At 38.8% G+C, this 22,441-nt stretch overlaps 2 protein-coding genes across 3 annotated transcripts in view; both read left to right on the top strand.

Moving 5' to 3' along the window:
* Positions 1-7,585, top strand: part of dpf1 (double PHD fingers 1) — a 60,280-nt gene extending 52,695 nt beyond the window's left edge. For both annotated transcript variants that reach the window (XM_053507587.1, XM_053507588.1), the window contains 4 exons: positions 1,367-1,486; positions 5,077-5,189; positions 5,318-5,399; positions 7,279-7,585. In XM_053507587.1, the coding sequence (XP_053363562.1) occupies positions 1,367-1,486; positions 5,077-5,189; positions 5,318-5,399; positions 7,279-7,349 (386 nt within the window). In that variant the 3' untranslated portion in view covers positions 7,350-7,585. The remainder of the gene's footprint in view (positions 1-1,366; positions 1,487-5,076; positions 5,190-5,317; positions 5,400-7,278) is intronic.
* Positions 7,586-19,122: 11,537 nt separating this feature from the next.
* si:dkey-243k1.3 (endonuclease domain-containing 1 protein-like) lies at positions 19,123-20,841 on the top strand. Its single transcript, XM_053507851.1, has 3 exons — positions 19,123-19,486; positions 20,077-20,233; positions 20,366-20,841. Exons 1-3 carry the CDS (start codon positions 19,187-19,189, stop codon positions 20,752-20,754), a joined length of 846 nt encoding a protein of 281 aa, XP_053363826.1. The 5' UTR covers positions 19,123-19,186; the 3' UTR covers positions 20,755-20,841.
* Positions 20,842-22,441: the final 1,600 nt, after the last annotated feature.

Genomic DNA, 22,441 nt, shown 5'->3' with positions numbered 1-22,441 from the left:
CCTCTGGGGATTAGACAGCAGAACAGACCAATAGAATCCTAAAAAAGGAACATTGCAACAGTCCCTTCACCTCTCCAGCACACACACACACACACACACACACACACACACACACACACACACACTTCATTCCGATGTTAGAATCTCAGGGGATGGGGGTGGATTAATGACCTCACCAGAGAGAACCCAAGCTCTCCAAATCACCCGGCTGGTTTTGTGCGTGTGTATGTGTGTATGTGTGTGTGTGCGCGCGCATGTATGTGAGAGAGCTGATGCCTGAACATTAGCTATTCTCTGGAGGAGCACAACAATCCCATACCCACATTTTCTATTAGTGCACCTAAACGTTTTTTTTTTTCTTGGTCTGATATTTAGCCGCTTCAAGCCTCTCTTGCATTCACTCTTCACTTCTCCCCTTTGGGAGACAGACTGAAGTGTTCAGCTGCGATCGTGTGAAGCCAGCGTGTAAGTAGCTGGGTGTGAAAGCTGCCAACTAACTTGTCTTCCTTGTTAATGATATAACGTAGTAACCTCCTGTGGCGTACCTGTCTCACAGTTCCCAGCATCCCCTCTGTTCCTGTGACAATATTTAACAGAGCCGCAGGCATCCCGGTGTAGAGAAATTCCGTCCCCTCCCCCACGACGTGCTTGTACAGTAAGTGAGCAGTGCAGGGAAAGTCAAAGCTTCAGTACTGTACGCTAGCACAGGAGAGAAAACTCACTGCTCAGCGACTGTCTTGTTAACCTTCATTTTCTTACGTTAAATGAAGTGATGATTGGTTAATGCTCACTACTTCGCAGTTGATCACGGCTTTAGTTTTGGCTTGTTTGTATTTCCATTTTTTTTTTCATTTTTGATACAGATATATAATACTAATGCTCAATATATTTTTATACCTTTAGACTGGGTGTCAGGGAAGGGAAAATGACATGGGAATTTTAAAAGTCTCATATATGAATATTTCTTTAACAGGTCTCAGATGCCCCCCTAAGGGTTGTTGTTACTGCACTACATATAACCCAGGGGAGGTTTTTTTTTTTTAGGGTAAAAAAAAAAAACATCAAATTTTCTTGTTTAAGCCCTGATGAAGACGAAAATGAAAAAAGGTCTTGTTTTTAAGTTTATTTGAATGTTTAAAAATGACAAAAAAAATATTTTGCAGAATATATCTTCTTTAAAGACGAATCATTAGTAACTTGCAGCACTAACTCTATAACAGTAACTATACAGTACAGCCTTTAGTTCACATGAAGATTTCATGTTTTTCCTTCCATTCTGGAGGCTTATATAGACCGGAACAGACATCAGGGCAGAATCTGTCCTCTAGTGCACTAATTTTTGCCCCCCTTTTCTGTCATACTACAGCCAAAAAAGCAGCAGATGGCTCGGTCATCCCCAACGGCTACTGTGACTTCTGCCTCGGAGGCTCGAAAAAGACGGGCTGCCCAGAGGATCTTATCTCCTGTGCAGACTGTGGACGATCAGGTACAGTATGAGGAATAAAACGCTTAAGGAAACTTTAAATGTAGTGAAGCAAAGGTTTAGGATTATTATAGATTTAAAAAATCTATGGTGCAACCTGTACAGTATTCCATCAAATACGTACATGACATTTAAGGATTTCTTTTACGTCCACTCTCAGACACTAAATGAGTCTAAAATGATTAAGTCTAAAATGATGTTTTGTGCTACCAACTCTAATTTAAGTGATTCAAGGTGGCCTTTTACAATGAGACAGGAAGCCACACATACAGCACAATATATATTTTTATATATCATACCTACTTCGTAGACGTCTAATTCTTGACTATCTATCTTAAACTTTATTTTTAAAGTGTTCCAAAAAACTTTTCTTATATATACACACTATTTGACCAAATAGCACTTGGGTCCCTCTTATATATTTGTGTGTGAATGAGAGGGACCCAAGTAGAACAGTGAGACTACAGGGAGCAGAGGTAAAGAAGGTGCAGGACTTTAAGTACTTAGGGTTAACGGTCCAGAACAACGGAGAGTGTGGAAAGGAGGTGAAGAGGTGTGGAGCAGGCAGGTTGGAACAGATGGAGAAAAGTGTCAGAAAGAAAGGAAAGGTGTTTAGGACAGTGTTGAGACCAGCGATGCTCTTAGAGACAGTGGCACTAGGAGGCAGAGCTGGTGGTAGCAGAGGGGAAGATGTTGAGGTTCTCTTTAGGAGTGACAAGGGTGCATAGGATAGGGAATAAGTCCATCAGAGGGACAACCCATGTTAGATGTTTTGGAGATAAAGTCAGAGAGGCCAGTTTGAGGTGGTTCTGAGGAGAGATTGTGAATATATCTGTAGAAAGATGCTGAGGTCAGGCAGGAGGTTTAGAGGAAGACCAAGAGGAGATTTATGGAAGCAGTAAGAAAGGACATGAAGTTAGTTGGTGGGAGAGAAGAGAATGCAGAGAATATCATTAGATGGAGGCAGATGATTCGCTGTGGAGACCCCTAAAAGAGAACAGCCGAGAGAAAATTTTGAGAAGTTTTGACAATATTTATATGGACATTTGACCATCACCCTTATATGTCTTTTTTTCTCTATACACATGTTCAGAATGCCTTTGTATACTGTAGCATTAAAAACATCTCCTTTACTGGAACTAATCAGCCCGAGCATGACACCGAGGTCCTGCAAAGAGGCCAGACCTCAACCACACTCAACCACTCTTGGAACGAACTGAAAAGCTAAATTTGTTTTGGTGGAAAATCTGGTGGAAAGTCCAATCGAGAATTATTGGCACCCTTAAAAATAATAAGCAAAAACTATATGTGTAAAAGTGAATATTAATGAAGAGTCTCATATTGTACGGTATCATTCTGTAGGCTGTATGTTCTTTAGGCTGAGGAGACAACATAGATTTCACACATTTTAAAAATAAGAGATTACTCCATCGATTGTGTGTATGCAGAGATAAAGAGAAGAGTTATTCATAGCATAGAAGTTAGATTTCATAACAAAAATTTTGACATGTCTAACAAAGTTGGAAACTTGTGAGGAGGTTGACAAATTTGCACACCGCCCCCACACAGCGAGGAGAAGGAGGTGGTGGTGAAGGAGGGAAAATATGCCTAAAGATCACAGCAGAACTGCAGGGTTTGTTTGATTCTTGTAATGGCTTGTTAGCAATTTGTATGTTATAACAAGGAGGCACTTCCTGTGAACATCTCACAACATACAGAGGCTGATCTTCACCCTGTTGAAATCATATGTCGATGTCAGATAAGACTAAAGTCAAACATTTTGTTCATGTCTTCCATCATCATGTTTGAGAAAAGAGGGAAAAAACCTAACCTTGATTCCCTCACAATTAAATATGAATGTGGATCAGAGACGGTTTTGACCTGTTTTGGTGGTTCAGGGATTCTTCTGAAGAGTGATGGAGTCATGAATTCTTCCAGGTGTCAACAGATTTCCGACCGAAACCTGTTCGTGCTTGCTGTGAGTTTCAGACTTGGTCATATATCGTATATACAGCTTTCAACAAGCTTATGAAGCAAACGTACTTCCAAAGCAATACAGAAATGGTTAAATCATTTTGTGATGATCATCTCAAGAAATCTTTTTTCACTTTGTGTTTAATTCTGTTTATATATCTAGTGTGCTTATCTTCATGAAGAGTGGAAATAGCTCGATCGGCTGTAACACTAACACCACCGTCAGGTGAAGTGAATAACATTGATTATTAATTATACAGTAAACTGATGAGAAAATCATGGGCATCCAAGGATCATATGTGCCTGTAGGGACCAAAGGCTGTCTTGTCCAGTCTAATCCTACTGAAAAACCAAAGTAGCAAAGATTCCTGATGAAAGTCAATGCAGGCCTTGATAGTGGTTGATCGGGCCTCCAAATTCCCCAGATCTTAATCCGACCAAGCATCCATGGAAAGTGTAGGACAAACAAGTCTGATCCAGAGAATCACCACCCTGAAACACACAGCACCCAAAAGGTCTTCTGCTAACGTTCCTGTGCCAGACACCACAGTACGTTCCCAGAGGTCTTGTAGAGCCATGAGCTGCCCCACAAGGGGAACCTGTACTATATTGGGCTCAATGTTTTGGGATTAAATGTTGTGGCTGATTAGTGTATATTTACACATATTATGTACTAGATGTGCCCGTGTAGGCATGAAATTTAAGTTTTAAAAAATGTATAGCGCCATCTGATGAATTTTGGAATGAACTAAAATTTTGAATTGTTACAATAAAGGGCGCAGAATGCAGGTGTGAGATTAAGTAGATTTCAATAACCGTTATTAAAAAAATGTACAGTGCCATCTGATGATTTTTCAAGGTTGATTTTTTAAAGATTTAAGGGCGTTTTCTATTTAAATTTCAAAGTAGCAGATCTTTTTTTCCTGTGTGCGGATTGTGATGAAACAAAGCCTATATGTTACCTCAAGTTCGACCAAATACACTTGGAAAAACACAATAAAAATTTGTTTAATAGTTTTTACTTGATGCATGCACAAACAGACAGACAGACTGAAAAAAATTCCAAAAACCATCTTGACGTGTCCTATTATTCATCTTACGTCCAACAAATGATTTTTATTGCAATTATTTTAAATGTACAGAGACCTAAACTTTACAGTTTTATTATATGTATAAATAGATTTCACAAACACCTTGATATACGGTTGAAGTAAATATTTAAGCATCAGTTGTTTAGCCAGACTGTGGTGTATTGGACTATGTGGACTGTACTGCAGATTAAATATCTAAAACCTTTACTTTAAAAGTTTTGGAGTTATAAAAGGACTGTTTCCAAACTGCAAAGATGTCGGTTTAAATTTTTTTAAATAATATTGAATTACATGTGTAAACTACAACAAATTCAAATGTTACCAACGACTGTATAAAATAAACCACAGCGGTCACCTATAATACTGTATATGGGACATGCACAGTGGTAAGGTGACAATTTAAAGGTAAAGCAGTGCCAGAATGCACCTCGGCATAGATTCTACTGTACAATTCTGTGTAAAGGCACGAAGTGTCATCAGATATAAAATATAAAACTCTCTCTCTTTTTTTTCTTTCTTTCTGCCCAGGCCACCCGTCCTGCCTGCAGTTCACCGTCAACATGACAGCAGCAGTGAGGACTTACCGCTGGCAGTGCATCGAGTGCAAGTCATGCAGCCTGTGTGGCACCTCTGAGAATGACGTCAGTTACAGTTCACCTGTTTACTTTCAATCCTTTTTTTATAAGCTAATAACACCTTCAGATGGGCTAAGCATATCCAGAATACTGACTTTCTTTTTCTATCTGTGTTTTCAAATTCCTGGCTATAGGATCAGCTTTTATTTTGTGACGATTGTGATCGAGGGTATCATATGTACTGTCTAAGTCCACCTATGTCCGAACCTCCAGAGGGTATGCATCTCTAAATCTTTCATTACATGATACAGATTAAGAAATAGTTTGATAAAAATAGAATAAGGATGCATCAATACCATTTTCTTTACACGGTTTAAATGATATCTTTTATAGAAAAGGTGAGGCCGGGTGACCTGAGTGCACGGAGCAGTATCATAGTCACACATGGCTCAGTGCTCAGTGCTGGCAGAACCCAAGCTCTTACTCGGTTCAGTACCTTTGTATGTGCACAAAGTAATTATAATGATGCTGCTCTGCCCTCGCAGATTAGCTACCCTCGCAGTTTCTATTTAAGACACTAATTAATGCTGTAAGAAGTTACTCGTACATGTGAAATGTGTCCAGATCACTGTCATTTGTTCAGTACACTTCAATGTATACCAGAGGCACCGGTAGTGTAATCAGGGTTTTTATGGTGCCGTTGTATTTGGCAACATGCAAAAAAACTGAATTATACAACACTTACTTCTGACCAAGCAATCTGATTGGACGAGAGGCATTCCACGAGTGGTGCTAAAAGCACTGGTATGTTTAATTATATGTATCACTCGAAATCACAGGTTAATTACACTAACCGTTGGTTGCAGCATGGGTGAAAGTAGGTCGATATGGGATGCAGTACTGAGGAGAGAGCAGCTGCCTGTCAAAACCCACATTCACAACCGGTCATGAAACCACTTTCAGCAAGAACACACACGTGATAACGCTGGACCACTTTAAGCAACACTTTGTCTACTTGAAAAAAGTTGTTTCGAATCGGTCCATGTTGTTCTGTTCATAGTTACCATGGGCTATAAAAAGCTAACTCGTTTCTATCACAAGGCTCAATCCCAAATCTCTCTCTAACCCCTAATGGACACTTCTTGGTGTGTGTGGAACAAGGGCTTGTACACCCTAGTGCACTAGTTTTTCATTTAACACTATTTAAGAATTTACCTGGGAACCTGGAGCTGATATTCTAAATAGGAATAAGCGAAAAATATTAAGAAAAACGTAGGATTTACAGGACTGTCTACCACCTCTAAAGTTAACTCTCCTCACCTTTTGGCTACATAGTACCAGTAGAATTTAAAATGCCTTCCACCCCTGTTAATTACTGTAGTCGCGGTTAGTTAGTTAAGCCTGGCGCAGCAGGATATTTGTTGGCGGAGTTAAAAAAAAAAAGCCAACAAATCATACTCTGTTGATAATAATTGAAGTTGTGCTGTTGTGCTGAATATCAGCACGGCTGTGATCCAATCGTTGGCGTACTGGTGAGGGGTTGCCTAGTGGTTAAGGCATTGGACTAGGGTTTGAAAGGTCGCAGGTTCAAATCCCACAACCACCAAGTTGTCCCTGTTGGGCTTAAACAAGGCTCTTAATCTTCAGATGTATGAGATAAAAATGTAAGTCACTCTGGATAAGGGCGTCTGCTAAATGTAAAATGTCACAGCCGTGCTGATATTCAGCACAACAGCATGAGTGTGATATTGGTTAATCAATCTTGCTCGCTCACACACTGAGTGCGTTGCACAGAGACGTTAAAAGTAGCCGACAAAAGTGAAGTAGCCGTTCTATGGTATGTACTGTATATTCCTGTTGGTGTCACTGATGTCACTTGTGGTCAAATCAGTCTGAGAATGTCTGATCTCCTCTGGGATATATAAAGAAAATAATTTCCCTGCACTGTGATGTGTATATTAAACAAAAAAACCCTGCTTTTTCTCGTACCAAGCGGTATTTGATGCTCTGATCAGAACATCGTATCAGATCGATATGCGATACCAGTATAGGTATTGATGCGTCCCTATTCTATAGATGACTGTAACAGAAAAAGGTAAATCTGTAAAATGTTGTTTGAAGTGTAAAGATATGCATTGTGACCTGTCCACTACAGGGAGCTGGAGTTGTCACCTGTGTCTGCGGCAACTGAAGGAAAAAGCCTCTGCTTACATCATGCTGAATTAATCTCCATTACACGTTGGGTTGCAGCCACCCAGCCTCTGCCTCCACAGCCTCATCACGACAAACCAACCCGGCAGATTGAAAGAGACGCTCGATTCGCATGAAAGAAACACACAACACCGCATCAGTCCTGCAGGGAATTTGCAACCATCCACTTCCTGGAGAGAACAGGTTCCTTCTTCATTTCTGGTGCACAGCAGACTTGTCTCCTCTTTATTCAGCGATTAAAAAACAAAGAACAACAACAACAACAACAACAAAAAAAACACACCCACACACACACACACACACACACACACACACTTTTCCACGTCTCCCTAATCATTTTCTCCAGCTATACGACTAGGGAGTGATTTCTATTGATGCACACGTTCACTCGGCCGTACCCTGTCGAGAGGCGCCGAGCGACTCATCACTGAAGAGTCGGTTTTAACGTGTGGCTCAAGAGGGCACTTGAATGGCAAGAGACTCTGAGTGTTCTCGTCGGGAAAAGAAAAAAAAAAACGCACAGACTACCGATGAGGAAGAACGCCATGAGATCTCCCGGTTTCCATAGTCGCTTTCGGATTGTGAAGCAGCGCTAATACTATTTTTCAGCTGTCGTGCCGCCCACTCTCTGCAGCCCCACTGTGAGAGGTAGACACCAGCAAAGTTACATGACCAGATTTAGCCACCAGGTCTTTATTCAGACGCAGAAAAAAAAAGAGCTCATTACAGCTGGAGAAGAAAGATAGATGAATCGATATGTATTATTCAGCTCCTTTTTTAAGGCGCACCTTACGGAGCTCAACACATCACCCTCGAAATCGAATGTTGATTAAAAGAAATCCGAGAGACCCGCAGTCTTAAGAGACATGCTTTTGGATTTGCCTGGGAATACAAGTCTATTTTTAACACACAAACTTCGCAAGTGTTGTTTGCTTTTTGAACGGATACCCTTTAAGCTCAAGGAGGTCTGAGGTGCATGCCGTTCAGCTTGGGTGGTATTACTCTACGTCAAAAAAAAAAAAAAAAAAAAAAGATCAAACTTTCTGCTTTCTGTCGTCTATCCTGACTCCCCCTCCCCCCTGCTGTTTTTTTTCTTTTTTTCTTTTTGAAAAAGCCAATATAAGATATTCTCTCTGTGTGTTTGTCAGGGTGTATAGTAACGATTTATGTCTAGCCTTGTTTTAAAAACAGGGCTTTAATGTTTGTTCCTTTTTTTTATATATATAATAATTACTTTGGATGCATGTTGTGATAATGTTTTAAAAATGAAACTTTTAAGAAGGGATGGGAAAAAAACCCCTACGAAAGCACACTTAATTCGCAATAATGTGTTCGTGACCCTCTTCGGGGGGGACGTTGCGTCCGTGTGTGTATGTATGTACTGTATGTGCGACACTTTTTGTGGAAACTCGGCATCGTGTTGGAAAGGTCGTAAGGGTTCGGGGAGCTCGAGCTTCACCGTGACGGCACCGTATTTCCTTTCACTTCTTCTTTCCCTCTTTTTACTATTTTCTGGACAAATTGAAAGTGAGTACGGAGACGAACTATAACGTTTTTTTTTTTTTTGTACAATGAGCTTTTTATTATCTGTAAGTCAGCTTTGTGTTCTGGGACTTTGTAATTGCAGTGTGCTTTAAATGAAAAAAAAAAAAAAACAAAACAAAAAAAACAAAACAAAACAACAACAACAACCCAGTAGAGTGTTCCTGGGATGCCAGCATGTGTATGTGACTTTGTGCTGAGGCGATTTTGAACCCAAAGTCCCGTCCATCTGTGGCCTACCTGAAAGAACTGTCTGCTTTATTTTTGATTTGTTTCAGCCCACAAGCTTTAAGTTGGGAGACACTTGCTGTACATAAACTTTTGCTCTCTTATTTTTCTGAATGGAACGTACTTGCCATATGACTCCTGGAAAAAAAAAAATGTTATGACTTCATATACTGTACATTAAAATGTGAAAACGAAGCTTCCTGAAAAAAAAAAAAAAATCTAATCTGTCGGGTCATTTCTATTTTTGTATTTTCCAAAACGGTGGTTCTAACCATTAGACGGTCATTGCCTACTTGAAAAAAAAAAAAATTGAAATGTTTTATGTTTAACTCGGCCTTTTCTCCATCAGTAATACAACTTTTTTTTTTTTTTTTAGTGTTACAATATTTTGAGTACTTGAGTACCTTTGAGTACGTGCGGAACTAATTTGCACTGAGTGTGTCATTCTTTTTGACTTGACAACAAAAGCAATGAAAACACAGCCAAATTTTGGCATGTTGCGATGTCTTAGTTTACAGCAGAACTACAAACAGAATGTCGGTTATCGCCCCCTTTTACAGAACCCACGCTATACACTCTGGCCTCGTCCCCATGCATAGGGAAGTTTTAAAAAAAGGTTTCTTTCTCCTTTTTTTTTTATTTATTTATTTTATTTATTTTATTTTTAAATGCTGACGTCAACCTTCGCAGCATCCACTTGTGGTTTTGCGTGTGCTATGAACGTGCGACTGCACGACTGCTGGCCAGGTGGTTACCTTGTGGTCTGTAATAATTTCTTATTACATAATGTGTTTGGAATTTCATTTCAGGTTGCTTTATTCTTGGTGCAGAGTCAACACGTATTCATACGCTTTCATGTTTGACATGATTTTCAATATTAACGTTATTCTTGAAGTGCTCGATGTAACATTTTATGACAAACTATGGCCTTGAACCGGAACAGATTTAGATTTTTTAAAGAAAGAAAATGCTTTTACAGTTAGTTTTTTTTAAACATTTTTTATATCACGCTTATACTGTACATGTGGACGTGGCCTCAGGAATTGATCAGAAATAGTGAAAATGTCTTTGGCCCTGTGGCTGATGCCTTAGTGAGGGGTCTGTCGTTAGTATAAATGAAGCTTGTTAGTGTGTTGGCCTTTACAGTGGAGGTTGGTTCATGTGATCTGATTGTATTCTTATTCTTGAATGAAGTACCGTGTGTTTGAGTGAGTACATGTACAGTAGAAGGTGTTTATCAGGTGTGCCGCATCCGATACGAGTCGAAGTTCGAAAAAAAACTTACTCAAGACTTAAGACTTTCTTAAGACTGCAAAATGTCGGGTTACAAAAGATCTGAATGACATACAGTATTTTTTAATTGGTAAAGCATAAATATAGTCTCTCTCTCTCTCTCTCTCACACACACACACACACACTCTTGCCTCTCACTCCTACACAAACACGATCAGCCTTTCGTACGGTTCCACATCTCAGGTGTGGCCAGCCAAATACAGAGGCTTTTTTTTATACCACGCTGACATGTTTTTTTTGCCAGAATTAATTGATTCATTTCATGTCAATGTTCAGAAAATAAATAATAAACACCAAGGAGAAAAGGAATGAGCTTGAGCTCAGGCTACTGTCATTTATTATTGAATTATTCCTCTTTAATCAGTTGATTATTTAATGATTTGAAACTGAAATAGTCGGCACGCATGCCACTTCTCTCACGTTTTACCCTTAAGTCATACGGAGCTTTTTTTTTTTTTTGGCATTTTAAAAAATATGTCTGCTATTATTTATTTATTTATTTATTTACAGAATGAAGCTTATGGATGGTTTGTTCGGTTATGTATCACATGTATTGTATACTCCTTTGACAGTCAAATTCTGTATATCTGTATGAATTAGTTCATTTAAAACATGCACTATACAGAAGTAAAGATATCAATCTGTACTTTTCCTTGTTGCTGGGTAGGAACGACCAAAATCACATCTTTTGTACCTTTAGAAATAGAGATAGAAAAAAAAAAAGATCACCAATGAAGCTTTAAAGCTTTAGTCTTATTCCTCATCCATTTCTGAAGATTCATACAAAAAGATGGTACAAAAGATGGTTTGAGCCCAGGGACAAGGACACATCGCTACTGATATTTTTTATTTCTGTAAGAGCGCTTTATGTTTTTTTCCTTTATATTTTAGTTCTATTTTGCTTTGTGAATTCCCCCATTCCTGGACATACTACACTACAGTATATCCAAAAATCCTCACACCGCAACCCCAGCATTCCCCAATATCTCACTTTCCAACACACACTCAGACATGCACCAAAATCAGATCATTACCTTGGGCTCAATCTCACACCATATATGTCTCTGGCTGACTGGAATCATCATGTGGTGACTCGTGTGTGTGTGTGTGTGTATGTGTGTGTATGCCGAAGCATGATTGGAGACCACAAGCCAATTACCACATTCAGCAGACAAGCTCTGACTCCCAGCCAATAGGAGCAAAGCTAGGCCCGAGGCGGTTGCCATGGTAACTCGGCGGGCCTGCTTGCATGGTGGATGATGCCGGGGTGATAGATTACTGTAAGTGGATGGGGCGTGTGGAGGGAGGGTGAGGGTAGTCATGCATAAATATAATGTATGAATAAATTTGGAATGCATTTAGTTATTTAGTTTATATATATATATATATATATATATATATATATATATTTTTTTTTTTTTTTTTTTTTTTTTTTTTAAGGATGCTCTAGTTTAGACTTTTTTGTTCACACACGCACACAGTTCCTGCGTTGGGGCAGTTAAAAAAAATCTCAGCAGGGTGTTTTGGCACATCTTTTTTTTTTTCAGTGAACCACATTCTCCAATCAGCATTGGTTTTTCACTCTAAGAACAGCAAGAACATAAAATTCTCATGAATAATGATGGAATTCTTGATCTAGAAACTAACTTATATCTGTATTTGTCACTTTAAATGTCTATGCATTAAAAATGCATTAAATGTAAAATGTAAATACATGGAAAAAAGTAATTAAAAAAGAAAAAGGGGAAAAACTAATATTGTTTAAAACTATAAGTTATGAGCAATTTGTTCAATTAGAAGAAGAAGAAAACAACATGAATTTTATTTATAATTATTACATGAAGGTATTCCTCTTCTTCTTCTTCTTCTTCTATTGATATTAATATTTCCGTGAGTACATGAAAATTTATATATGAAGGTACAAAAGTGTGGAATATAAGCATTTGTCTTTTCAAAAGTCTTTTCATAATAAAAATGCATAATATATTTTTTTTAAAGGGACAAAAGAAAAAACGGGCACACTAAAAGTTATGTGCAATTTGTTTAATTAACTAACAAGACTAACGCCATATAATAATAATAATAATAATAATAATAATAATGATAATAATAATAATATAGTATAGAACTTAATTTATAAGGATTACATTAAGTTATTATTATTATTCCATAAATACAGGAAAATGTCTTTATGTACAATATGGAATCTAAATTATTTTTTTTTACAAAAAGCTGCTGTCTGCGATTCGGTCATTACTTTTTTTTTCATTACTTTATTATTCACTATAATTCTTTTTTTCTTCCTACTTTAAAATGTTTCTTGAACTGAAATCAGTCCCAGATTGTAATGTTCTTCATGAAAAGTCCTATCCAAATTCGTCCACTCTTCTGCCACCTAGTGGTCATCCAATGCCATGAAACATTAATATTGTTAGACATGAAAACATCTGAGGTATTGCCTAATTTTGGGAAAACCGGTTGTAACTATTCCGCAGTAATAAATAAATAAATAAATCATAATAATGATGAGCGAAAAATATTTCATTTGGGTTTGAAAAGAATGGAATGTGCTTTAGTCAAAGCGTACTTTTGGTTAGCCATGACTCAATCCCAGAACTTCTCACAAAATAATTAGCACGGCATGTGCTAAAGCGTAATTAAGTCAGTTAAACATCATATTTTGCATATTTTCTCCACATCATTTTTCCAGCGTAGGTTAGTGTGCTGCTCCGACTCTTTGTAATCTCTTAAAGGAATTAGAAGTAATTTGTATTGTTATCTTTAAAAGCCTAGTCGTATAATGTTTCTTTTTTATACGTTACATCTCATACACAGCGATGTACTTTTTTCACGCACACACACACAAACTTGTGTTTATTGCATTTTAGTGAATTTCATATAAAATTTACTTTCACAGGTGCTTCTACAGTTGGATTCATTCACACCGGTCCCTTTTTATTAGGGTCACACAAAGCTGACTACATTAGGATACACAGGGGTTTTAACAGTCACACAGCAGCTCAACAAACTATCCATACAAAATCCATATGGAACCAGTGGCACTGAGCCTGCATTAATAGTACACTAGCAGCCTGAGTCACCTGGGACACCCCTATAGATTTTAGTTGTGTTAGTGATGGGGCATTTTGGTGATGGGCTTAAATTAGCTAAACAAAGTAAGGACGGTGCCAATTAACCTGCCGCCCCCCGAACAACCCAAACCCAACAAAAGTTTCTACTCCTGAAGCAACTTTAACTTGTGGCCCTGAACAGTCATTAAGAACTATGATGTCAGTCTCGTAAAGACAAAGCTGCAGTGGGGGCAATGGGAGGAACAACGACCACAGTTGGGCCAGAGAAGAATTTAATGACCACATAAGTAATATGACATCATCAACCAAGCAAAGAGGCAGAACAACATCATGGCTGGAATGGAGCAAAAACACTTCCCAGGAGGTCAGAAGGCAGCAGGTGGACTTGAGGTGGAGTGACGTCCTTTTTTCTTAAAACTAGGTAGTGAGGTCCTTATCCCTAAGGCCAGGAGGTGGGGTGAGGTCATCTCTGAAGCCAAGAGATGGAGAGAACATGATGTTATAGAAGCCATGAGGTGGAGGGAGAACGATATCATTGGAGCCAGGAGGCAGGGAGAGGATGACACCAGCACTAGCTGGAAAGTGGGTAGAACATAATGTCATTGAAGCAAGGGAGCAGAGGGAGTGCGATATTCTTGAAGCCAAGAGGCAGAGCGTGCACAGCATCAATCGATGATTGGACAGCGTGGTTAGGGAAAGTCATCACCTTCACAAGAAGGTAAAATGGGAGGGCAAACACATCTTATCCTCAGCAGGTACGGCTTCTTTATTGTTCTCAGGTTGGAGCTTGGTAGGCCTAATTGTCGGCGTCTGATTGGATAATCACTGGGCAGAGTCCTTTCATGGACCTCCTTTGTTCCGGCTTTTCCTTCTTCGATGGAGCTCCTGGTTGGCTGACCGGGTTAGACTGAAAAGCGGACAATCCCCCAGAGAAAGTGCAAGGAGAGAGTTGCAAATGATCTCAGGTAATGTAATTTGACAATTTCCACAAGGTCGCTAAGGTTCCGGTGTCCCTGGATGACCAGGCCTTCTGCCGGTAAGTGTTCTGGACTGGTCAGCCAGGACAAAATAAACATGATGCATTCTGATACAAGCTTTCCTGGTAAAAATGTCACTGTAATATACTGTAAGTGCAAGAGTCTTATCATTTCCTTTTCATCAAAATAAATCGTCACACACTAATCAACAAATAATTAATCAATATCACAGAAGCAACTTGGTTTTCCTGATTATCTGCCTGGCTTTGATTTGCCTGTATGTAAAATAATACCATAAATATTCAGTTATACCAAGCGTTCAGTAAAATAGCACTTGCTCTCTTGCTCATGCAGTATTCCTCTTACACAACAGTTGCCTGCTTCTGGTTGGAGGTCTCGCCGCATGGAGGCTCCGTGTGGTTTCCTTTGAGGCGTGTGGTGACTGGGGACGCTTCCACTTGACCATGAAGACAGTCCCAGGCTCGATTGATGCAGACAGCTGTTCTTTAATGAGGACTTGTGACTGCTGTTACTTAATGGGTTAGGACTTTCCTACATACAAGAGTGCTCTTTTCCTACAGTTTTGTACCTGAGCCTTTAATAACGAACTGGACTCCAAGTTAACTTAAACACATTTTCTATCACATCGAACTTCTATCCGCCTAACACACAGTATGACCGCAAACCAATTCCTGTCATCCGTTATCACCCAAAGCAGGATGGGTTCCCTGTTGAGTCTCTCAAGGTTTCTTCCTTTTAACATCTCAGGGAGTTTTTCCTTGCAAACCGTCGCCCTTAACTTGCTCATCAGGGAAAATCTGATCATTCTGATTCATACATATTTTCTCACACATTATATACTCAGTTCCATAATATTTTGGGGATTCTGTAAAGCTACTAAGCTACTACTACCGCAGCACAGTGGTGTAGTGGTTAGCACTGTCGCCTTGCACGTCTGGGTTCGATTCCCGGCCAGACTCGATTCCCATCTCTTCCCTGTGCATGTTCTCCCCGTGCTTGGTGGGTTCCTCCGGGTACTCCGGTTTCCTCCCACAGTTCAAAGATATGCAGGTTAGGCTAATTGGCATTTCCAAATTGCCTGTACTGTGTGTGTGGCCTGTGATGGATTGGTACCCTGCCTCGTGCTCCAGGTCCCTGTGACCCTGAATGCAGGATAAAGCGGTATAGAAGATGAGTGAGTGAGTGTAAAGCTACTCTGTGACAATGACCATTGTTAAAAGTACTATACAAAATAAATTTCAATTGAACTTAAGCAAGCAATTCATTTAAGAACATGAAATCTAGAGAAGCACATAGTCCATTGCTGTTGGTCTTTTTTTTTTTTTGACCGATTGCTTTCCTTTTAACAAATTGCAACAATAAAGGCTGCCTTTATATCAAGCTCTATAAGAGGCTCAATGTACAGTAGAGCCTATTTATAGCACATAGAAAAGTCATTAAGTGACCTGGGTCATGTGTCTGGGTACCGACTTCCTGTTCATTAGGTCAGATTCATGCTCTTACAGGACTTCGCTAATAGGGAACTCCACTGCAGCCATTATTCTGGGGAAAAAAACACATAAAATTCATACGTGCAAACACATTATTAAACCAGATAACTTTAACAAGCATTATTCTGTCAAATCTGTCACCTGGAATTTTATAAAAACCTTCAACTGCACTGAGGTTCTGCCGGGGTAGATGACAAAAGCATCCTGAGCAACAGCGACTGTGGATTTCTCTTGATACTATCTTTTTTTTTTTTTTTTTACCTTGATCATTTGCATCAACTGCAGCATACTGTTAGCAGGTGCCAGGTTTTTTTTTTTTGGCTAAAAAAAAGCAAAACATTAGTGTTATAGCCAGTGCATGACTTCTGGTTTGGAATATTAGATGTGAGGCTCAAGGAGATGACACAGATGCAGAAGCCTGTTTTTCGAGGATGTGCATGTTTTGTATAAAATCAGTCAGAAAACCTGACTATGTGCTGAGCATGCCAGAGAGATCCTTTCACCATACGAACGCTGGCCTCCACAGGATCCTCAAGGAAATGTTAGCCGTGTAAGGCAAGTTGCCATGGTGATCGAACCAACTGAAAGGATTCTGTTTTGCAATCTGTCTTATGAGATACTCCTCGGGACAGAGATAAGAACTGAACAAAACACAGTGGAAAAACAAACAGATCGCAGGTGAACGTGATTCGTACCGAGCTCGTGACATGGAGTTGACTCCTGGAATATGCATGAGTCACGATCTAACATGGTCCAACCTAGATCTATTTGGTGTCTTCTATTCTATAATTTTTTCAAAAACCATCTCTTGTAACACTTATCCCACATACAGGGGTAGGGGGAAGCCTGGAGACTATCGCAGGAAGCTTTGGGCCACTAGACGGGATACAACCTGGACAGGGTGACAAGTCCATCACAGTGCACTCACACACACACACACACACACACACACACACACACACACACACACACACACACACACACACAAAGACATGCCAGTTAACCTAATCTGCATGTCTTTGGACTTTGGGAGGAAACCAGTGTACCCGGAGGAAACCCACCAACAGCAAAGTCGCTGTTGCTCAGGATGCTTTTGTCATCTACCCCGGCAGAACGTCAGTGCAGTTGAAGGTTTTTATGAAATTTTAGGTGACAGATTTGACAGAATAATGCTTGTTAAAGTTATCTGGTTTAATAATGTGTTTGCACGTATGAATTCCATGTGTTTTTTTTCCCAGAATAATGGCTGCAGTGGACTTCCCTATTAGCGAAGTCCTGTAAGAGCATGAATCTGACCTAATGAACCGGGGAGAACATACAGTATATCTTATGCACTGCTCATGAAGCCTGCAGGGTGGTCGCTGATAGAATCTCGTATTTACAGTTCTTTGAGTTTACTCAGGGCGTTGATGGGTTTAGTCCTATATACCTCTATAAACCTGAGAACTTTTGTGTGTTTGCTTCTCTACTAAAACAAAGTGTGTGGACAGAACTAGCGGGTCATTCATAAAATGTATTATCTTAACATGGTTCAGTTAGATTCATGAAACGGGCATAATGATTTCACTTAGTTTGACTTTGAATACTCTAAACAAATTTTAAAGAAGAAGAATGTTTGTCCTTTATAATTTTAGTTCAATATTGTACAAACTGTAGACTGAAGTAATAAATTATGAATTGAATAATAAGAAGCTGTGAAAAGACCTCATTGAAACCTTTATATATTGACCAGGTTATTATTATTATTATTATTATTATTTATTTATTAATTAATTAATTAATTTATTTATTTTAAATTACAGTAATTTTAGGCTCTGTTGTGTCCAGTTCGTGTGTGAAAATGATTCCTCGTGCTCCCAGAGCCACTCTTTCACAATCTGAGTCCTGGAATATGCCCCGTGCCATCAAAGAAGAAAAACTACATAGATGTGATAACCTGGTCATTCAGTACATTAAGGTCGTCAGCTGACTTTATTTTATTGCCACATAATGTTGCTGAGCCTAGACCTGAGCAACTGGAGCAACACCAGATCATAACACTTTCACTCTTAATGACTGTTGTGATTTCTACTGTCTTTGTTCGACTGTTTTTTATGATGCACTTCACCAAGCATTTGTCAGCTCCAATCCTTAATAATACGGATTTAATAATACATTGGACAGTTAGGGTTAAAAGAATCCTTGTCAGCTGAAACATATTAGTCCCTGCAGTAATTATCCAATCCAAGGCTCTTGAGAATGTGCATATTTAAAGATACACTCTCTGGCAGCTTCATTAAAAAAAATCATGACATTTTCTTTGTGAGAAACACTTGTCTAGCAAGGATTTAGTCATTTATTCTTTTATTCATTCATCATCTGTACCGCGTATCCTGTATGCATGGCTTTTGACTATGGGAGGAAACTGAAGTACCCAGAGGAAACCCATAAGCACGGGGAGAACATACAAACTCCATGCATACAGACCCTGAGTCGGGAATCGAACTCATGACTCACCCACCCCCGACCCCCCCGTGCTACCAGATTTAGTTAAATTTTGGTTAAATATATTTGTGTGATACTATTAATAATGTATTATACTGTATATTATAACCACTTTTATCAGAGTTTAGATGTTATTTTTTTTTTAGCCTAAAAACGTAAGGCTGTACCCCAAATAAAAAGTACTGTATGCTATAGTTCACGTTTAGTTTTCTGAATGTTCTAAGTTTTTTTCCTTACAAAGTTCTGCTGGAAGTGACATGTGGTCCGGCTGGTGTAGCCGTTTCTAAACATAGTGCACTGGGAAAGCTGCACATGGCAGAATATTTGTATAACCTTTGTGGTCCTGATATGCTTATCAGAAAGTGTCTTTGATCGCATCCCATGCTTGATTCGAATAAGTTTCCAACTGTATCCACCTGCTTTATTAACTTCAGTTGGTACCGGAACACTCAGTTCCTCTATATTTTAAACAAAAAAATTATAATTTTTTTTTTTTTTAGATCTACAATATTTTTACAGTGTAGTATACTGTAACACTACTGTTTTATTTATTTACCCACACCTAACCCAAATGTTTGCTCCTTTCTCTTGCCAAAACATTGATAATGTTAAAAAGAACACGAAAAATTGTAGATATGAGGCTTTATATAAGAAGAGGAGAAGGAATAGAAAGTCTGCACCTTCCTGCAGAGCTCGCTAGACTTTGAACACTTGAATCGCTCATCATGTTGTTCGGTGTTTTTTTGTTTAGTGTCCTTGTGGGCTCCTTCTTGGGACTAACTCATGGTGATGTGGTGTCGGACTTCATAGATGAGCCTGACTGCATAAAGTACTTTTACAAAGGGAAAGTGCCACAGTGGGGGTCAGACACGCCTGGCACTGCCCGACTCTGCCAACGTTTCCAGAACCGCTTTCATTTTGCTACGCTGTATGACACATACCACCGTATCGCGGTTTACTCTGCATATGTTTTTGAGCCCAGCAATGGAGGAGGCAGAGAGAAGCGCTGGTTTGTGGAGCCCCAGGTAAGAGTTTAAGACTGACAGATACAGTACTGTATGGTGTAGTATTATAGTTACCTATATTAACTTCTTTTGGTAAAATATCTATTTTTTTCATTCACTGGTAACAAAATTCTTATTGTTTTTTTAAAGAGCTACCTGATGACATAAAAAAAGAGAAAGAAAACGAGTATTTACCACATATTATTTTTAAAGGCGACCAATTATGCAAAATTTACTTTTTAGCCATTTTTAGACATTTAGATGGTTTTCCTTACTTTTTTACTTTTTTACATTTTTTCTATGTATAGCACTGCCATTCTCCAGGGGGGCGTGGCTAATCAGTAGTTTATTTACATAGACACTGAAATGGCACATTTAGAAGGGAAGTGCAATAATGGGAGCTTAAGATATGAAAAGATGCATCATTTGAAGTCTCATCACTGCATTGTGCTTGAAGTATCCTGTAAATGTCAATGGGTTTTACTTCTTCATTCACCAGAAATGTAATTTTGACTTAAACGCCTCTCGTAAAATATGGGACATATTAAATAGAATCTGTTTCATTTTTTGTGCAAACTGTGTAGATTATGCTTATATGTTTATTTTTTTAGTTGGTGAATCAGAATTGGGGCGGGGAAATGAGAGACGGCTATTGGCTGGGAAAGGACTATCCTGGTATCTACCAGGGTGAGAGACAAGCTCTGAATGAGGATTACACTAACTCCGGGTTTGACCGTGGCCACCTCAATCCCAATGGACACCATGCAGGTATATAACAATTACAATACATTTATTTCATATATATATTATCTACCACCTGTTGTATTCCTTTATAATACAGAAATCTATGAGTATTGCCCCGTGCTCACTTTCTGACTTTACCCTCTTCTGTTAACCTAGTGCCAAGTCGTAATGCAACATTCACCCTCACGAACGTGGTGCCTCAGAACCCCAAACTGAACCAGAATGCTTGGGCCAATCATGAGTCCAAACTGGCAAAGTTGTTCAACGCTCAGTGCGACAAGGCCTACGTGCTGGTTGGTGCCATTCCCTCTGCTGACAACTGGATCATCAAGAATAACGTCAGACGAGTCAATATCCCAGAATACATGTGGAACGCATACTGCTGCACCGATCGCAATGGCGTTCCCATTAGCAGTGGAGCTGCAATTGCCCTCAACACTGAGCAGAATTTGGTTGTGGAGTACACACTGAAAGAAATGGTTGTTTTTCTCCAGCAATACTCCAATGTACCAGTAGGGGAGCTGTTCCAAAATCAATGCCAGTAACAGTTGAAAATGTGTCCCAAACTGGTGATTAAATTTTAACATTTGACACAGAAGCAGTGAAAATTCATTAACATTGTATTTCTATTGGCTGATTTTTTTTAAAATCCAATATTCCTGTCTAGTAATAAAAAGATACATGCAGATACATGCTCTCATTATTATTAACTTTAGTGACTTTCACATAGACATGATTTTCAGTGTGAGGTCCTTCTAATTTTTAAAAACTGCTTAATTAAGATTTTAACAAAAGCCTATTTCATTAAAACAAAATGTTACAAAAAGCAAAAAACATCTAGTAAGCAGCAGAAACACCTTGCAGATGCAAGCATTGAAATGACAAAAGGCCAGATGGGTTTGAGTTGACAAGAATACAAAATCAAAGTATTTTTTCATAGTTTTTACCTGTAAAGATTTAAACAAAAATGAATTATTTAAATTATTTATATCAACAAGATGTAAAAATTGTATTCATCTTACTGAATATTAATGTTAACAAAACTTTTTTGTTCTTGTTTTAGAACATATATAATAATATAATAATAATAATTCAATTATTTGTCACATGTACCTTAAAATTATTATTTCACTTATCCCAGTTAGGAAGCAGGGGTCAGAACGCAGGGTCAGCCCCTGGAGTAGATTGGGGAGACCCCCAACCTTCCGATCAGCAACCCAGTAACCCATAGCCCTAACCAATTAAGTAACCACTGTAATGCATGATTGCTGTGGTGTTACCTTAATATAATTTATACATTTTATATTGACATTTGGTTTAAAATAACTGTTTTTATAGAAACCTGACATAACTAGCGTGGTGTAAACCTGGTGACACAATAACTCTTGCATGAGTGAGAATGTTTGTCATGTGTTAATTTTGGGATACAGTATTTTTCATGCAATAATGTTCACATCTTGTCATGTTTATCCAAAAATAATAGATACAACATCTATTATGCAGACACTGTGCATTTATCTGAGAAATGTGTTGATTAGGGCAGCATGGTGGCTTAGTAGTTAGCACCTCCAGAGTTAAGGGTTCGATTCCTGCCTTGTGTCTCTATGTCTTCCACAGTACAAAAACATGCAGATTATGCTAATTGATATTTACAAATTGCCTGTAGTGTGTGTGTGTGTGTGTGTGTGTGTGCTCTGTAACGGATTGGCACCCTTTCCAGGGTGTACCCCACCTCGTACCCAAAGTCTTCTGGGATAGGCTCCACGCCCCCCCATGACCCTGTATACGGAATAAAGGAATATAGACGATGGATAAATGAATGCATTGATTAGGAACTGAGGATCTCATGCAAACACATACTGCGTGGAAAACAATATATCACATCACATCAAAATTTATAAATGTTAATAGTAAAATTAGTTTATGTTCCTCAGATTACTGTGGAGCACTAAAGGCTTTTTTGTTTCTTTGTATTATATTATATTTAAAACAAGCCTTTTTTCATACACAAATCCATTGGATTATTTTTGGGTGGGTGGGAGAGGCACTTGTATGAATGAGTTAGCTAAAAAAAAATAACAACAATCTCGCCTTCTGTAAAAACGATTGGTTAAAATTCTAAAAGAATCCCGCCTCCTGTAAATGATTGGTTAAAACAACTGCAACAATCCCGCCTTCTGTAAGACGATTGGTTAAAATTTAACAACGTTCCCGCCCTCTTGTAAAACGATT

The sequence above is a fragment of the Clarias gariepinus genome, chromosome 11 (genome assembly GCF_024256425.1).
Source record: "Clarias gariepinus isolate MV-2021 ecotype Netherlands chromosome 11, CGAR_prim_01v2, whole genome shotgun sequence".
Taxonomy (NCBI): domain Eukaryota; kingdom Metazoa; phylum Chordata; class Actinopteri; order Siluriformes; family Clariidae; genus Clarias; species Clarias gariepinus.
Note: the sequence above shows the minus strand (reverse complement) of the source record. Positions and strands in the feature narration are given on the sequence as shown.

What these genes read in the sequence shown, in the direction of transcription:
- si:dkey-243k1.3 (XM_053507851.1), top strand. Translation starts at nt 19,187, where the DNA reads ATGTTGTTCGGTGTTTTTTTGTTTAGTGTCCTTGTGGGCTCCTTCTTG. An exon ending in GCTGGTTTGTGGAGCCCCAG is followed by an intron (nt 19,487 to 20,076) that starts GTAAGAGTTTAA and finishes TTATTTTTTTAG; the next exon opens with TTGGTGAATCAGAATTGGGG. An exon ending in TCCCAATGGACACCATGCAG is followed by an intron (nt 20,234 to 20,365) that starts GTATATAACAAT and finishes CTGTTAACCTAG; the next exon opens with TGCCAAGTCGTAATGCAACA.